The sequence below is a fragment of the Camellia sinensis genome, unplaced genomic scaffold, assembly GCF_055761805.1.
Source record: "Camellia sinensis isolate YWXY unplaced genomic scaffold, ASM5576180v1 Unanchor3, whole genome shotgun sequence".
NCBI classification, from domain to species: Eukaryota; Viridiplantae; Streptophyta; class Magnoliopsida; order Ericales; family Theaceae; genus Camellia; species Camellia sinensis.
The window spans coordinates 21,086,506-21,090,453 of record NW_028129178.1 but is presented as its reverse complement, the minus strand read 5'-3'; the positions used below and the strand labels follow the sequence as shown (position 1 = coordinate 21,090,453).

General features: G+C 43.0%; 1 protein-coding gene and 1 pseudogene across 1 annotated transcript; both read left to right on the top strand.

The window, feature by feature from the left end:
• Positions 1-226: 226 nt before the first annotated feature.
• On the top strand, positions 227-1,957 carry LOC145816129 (uncharacterized). The gene has a single exon (XM_082912373.1). The coding sequence runs from the start codon at positions 227-229 to the stop codon at positions 1,955-1,957; it is 1,731 nt and encodes a 576-aa protein (XP_082768499.1).
• A 269-nt stretch (positions 1,958-2,226) lies between these two features.
• Positions 2,227-3,012, top strand: LOC145816128 (putative mitochondrial protein AtMg00860 pseudogene; annotated as a pseudogene).
• Positions 3,013-3,948: the final 936 nt, after the last annotated feature.

The following is a 3,948-nucleotide window of genomic DNA, read 5'->3' as shown; positions in this document are numbered from 1 at the left end:
TTGAGCCTTAGGATGTCTAGAAAAGACTTAAGCATCATGCATGGCATCCTAAAAATGTATGAAAGATCGATGGCAACGTAGAATGTACTCTGCTAACGCTAACAATTTGAACTTTGTTTGCCGGATATAATTGAATGTTATGTAGGTTATGGTGAGAACAAAGGTGGAAGATTCGGACGAGGCTACCTCGGCACGGTTGGACCGAATGGAAAGAATGATTATGGACATGGCGGAGACCCTAAGGCAACAACAGCAACAACCGCCACCACCACCAGTACCTCCACCTGCAGTACAAGATGTTCATGTTGAGGACCGAACCATCACACTCACAAAGGAGTTTAAAAAGATGAAACCACCGTCATTTAAGGGGGGGATAGAACCTATGAAAGCTGAAGCATGGGTGCTGGGAATAGAGAAATTGTTCGAAGTATTTCCATGTACTGAAGCCCAGAAAGTGCAACTTGCCGCCTTTACTCTTGAAGATGAGGCGCGAAGATGGTGGATGCTTACAAGAACAATGCATCGGGACTTAACATGGGGTAGATTTATGGAGCTATTCTATGATAAGTATTTTCCTCAAAGCATGCGAGATAAGAAGGTGACGGAATTTGAGACTCTTAGACAAGGAAATAAGACTGTTGCAAAATATGAGGCCCAATTTGCTGAATTAGCTCGGTTTGCACCTCATATGGTAGATACAGACTATAAGAAGGCACGAAAATTTGAAGGGGGATTGCGGGGTGCTATTTTAGACCGGGTCAATATGCTAAAATTACCCACATATGTTGAGGTGCTAGAAAGGGCTGTTATCGCAGAAGGAAACCTTGCGGCCCAGAATCGGATTTCCAAGTGGAAAGGGAAGAGACAAAACAACCAATGGTCAAAGAGATCCGTTACTCCACCCGCTAAGAGGCACAATTCAGAGAACTTCAGCACTACTACTTCTACTCAAAATTCCACTCCGGTGTGTCCAGACTGTGGAAGGCAACATCGAGGAACTTGTCACTGGAAGACTGGAGCATGTTTTAAATGTGGAAAAACGGGAAATTTGGTAAGGGATTGCCCACAATGGGCTCTACAAAAAGGCAATAGATCCGCTACAAGTTCCGCGGGGTCTACACTAACCCCCAATGCGAAGGCAGCTGCCCAACCGAGTAATAACAAAGACACTGCAAGACAAGGTAGGGTGTTCGCTTTGGTTCCAGGTGATGTACAAAACACAACAACAGTGGTGTCAGGTACATTTACTATTTATGGTCAATCTGCGCATGTATTGTTTGATTCTGGCTCCACTCACTCTTTTGTGTCGAAACTCTTCGATCCTAATTTAAATAAAATTGAAGAGAACTTATCTTACATGTTGTGTGTGTCCTTCCCCTTGGGAGAGTCTATGATCTGTGCTACTATATACCTAGCTTGTGAACTTCAACTTGGGGATATTCGGGTGTATACTAATTTAGTGCCTCTTGACATGACCTATTTTGATGTTATTCTGGGGATGGATTGGCTAACTGTTTATGGTGCAACTATAAACTGTGTGACTAAGCAAATTAATTTCTATCCTCTGGGGCAATCAGAGTCTATGGTTCAAGGGCAGGAAGTGATTTCGCCACCTTATCTGATATCTGCCGTGAAGGCTTGCAACTTAATACGAAAAGGCTGTCAGGGGTATTTATGTAGTGTTTTGGAAGGGCAAGGGATGAATGGGAATATTGATGTGATCCCAGTGGTCCGTGAATTTCCGGATGTTTTTCCCGAAGAATTGTCGGGCCAACTAATAGACCGAGAAATCGAGTTTATAATTGAAGTGGCGCCTGGAACCCAACCCATTTCGAACACACCCTATAGGATGTCACCAGCTGAAATGAAAGAGTTAAAGATTCAATTACAGGATTGCTTGACAAGGGATTTATCCGCCCGAGTGTATCTCCTTGGGGTGCGCCGGTATTGTTTGTGAAAAAGAAGGACGGAACACTTCGGTTATGTATCGACTATAGGGAACTGAATAAGGTGACAATTAAAAATAAGTACCCCTTACCACGGATAGATGACCTATTTGATCAGTTACAAGGGGCACAAGTTTTCTCAAAAATTGATTTACGGTATGGCTACCATCAATTGAAAGTTAAAGCCGATGATGTGGAGAAGACAGCTTTTCGAACCCGGTACGGCCATTATGAATTTTTGGTTATGCCCTTCGGAGTTACAAACGCACCAGCAGCATTTATGGATCTAATGAATCGCGTCTTCAAGCCCTATCTGGACGAGTTTGTGGTGGTTTTTATTGATGACATTCTTATATACTCGAAGAGTGCAGAAGCTCATGAGGATCATCTTCGCCTAATTCTTCAAACACTCCGGGAGAAGAAACTGTATGCAAAGTTAAAGAAATGTGAATTCTGGCTACAAGAAGTGGCATTTTTGGGGCATGTGGTGACAAAGGAAGGAGTCTCTGTTGATCCACACAAAGTTGAAGCAATTGTGAATTGGCCAACTCCCACTAATGTAACTGAGATGCGAAGTTTCATGGGGTTAGCTGGATATTACAGGAGGTTTGTTCAAAATTTCTCCAAAATCGCTGTGCCACTTACCCAACTGACACGAAAAGGCGTTGCATTCGAATGGTCAGAGGAGCGGGAATCTGCTTTCCAAGAATTAAAAACAAGATTGACGACAGCACCAGTTCTGGCTTTGCCATCTGGTACCGAAGGATTCGTAATTTACAGTGATGCTTCGCACAAGGGGCTTGGTTGTGTGCTAATGCAGAATGGAAGGGTTATTGCCTATGCTTCTCGACAACTGAAACCCCACGAGAAGAATTATCCCACACACGATCTCGAATTAGTGGCAGTAGTTTTTGCTTTGAAGATATGGCGACACTATCTTTATGGTACAACCTGCGAAGTTTACACTGATCATAAAAGCCTCAAGTACCTGTTTACCCAGAAAGAGTTGAACATGCGACAACGGCGATGGCTTGAGTTGATTAAGGATTATGACTTGCAGATCTAATATCATCCTAGTAAAGCTAACATGGTGGCAGATGTACTTAGTCGGAAGAATATGGGGGACTTGGCAAATCTGTTGGTAGAAAGAAAGGAGTTGGGGATCGAACTGGATAAAATGAATATGGACCTAGCGGTACGTGAACAGGAGGCCATACTAGCAGCAGTAAGAGCTCAACCCACCTTGCTGGAAGAGATTAAGTTACATCAACTGGAAGATGAGACTTTAAGGAAAATCTATGATGAGTTAGAGGCAAAACCAAAATCGGGGTTCAGTTACGTAGATTCGGTATTAAAGTTTCAAAGTCTAATATGTGTCCCCAATGTGTTGGAGCTTAAACGGAAGTTGCTAGGAGAAGCACATGCCTCGAGATTATCAATACACCCGGGAAGTACTAAAATGTACCGAGACTTAAAACAAAATTTTTGGTGGCCAAATATGAAAAATGAGATCGCAGAATTTGTTTCTAAGTGTCTACAATGTCAACAAGTAAAAGCGGAACATCAAAGACCAGCAGGGTTATTACAACCCCTTCCAATCCCGGAATGGAAATGGGAGCATTTGACCATGGATTTCGTTGTGGGGTTACCGAGGACTCCTCGAGGTATGAATTCGATTTGGGTCATTGTGGACCGATTAACCAAGTCTGCTCACTTCTTGCCTGTAAAGACTCAATATAATGCGGATAAGCTGGCAGTACTGTATATAAATGAAATTGTAAGGCTTCATGGTGTTCCAGTGTCAAGTGTGTCAGATAGGGATTCCAAATTTGTTTCAAGATTTTGACAAAGTTTACAGGAGGCTAGGGGTACCGAACTTACGTTCAGCACCGCTGTTCACCCTCAAACTGATGGTCAATCCGAGAGAACCATACAAACTTTAGAAGATATGCTCCGATTGTGTGTATTGGATTTTCAAGAAAGCTGGGAAACCCATCTACCG

Excerpts from the sequence above, each read along its gene's own strand:
- LOC145816129 (XM_082912373.1), top strand. The coding sequence starts at position 227 with ATGGCGGAGACCCTAAGGCAACAACAGCAACAACCGCCACCACCACCA.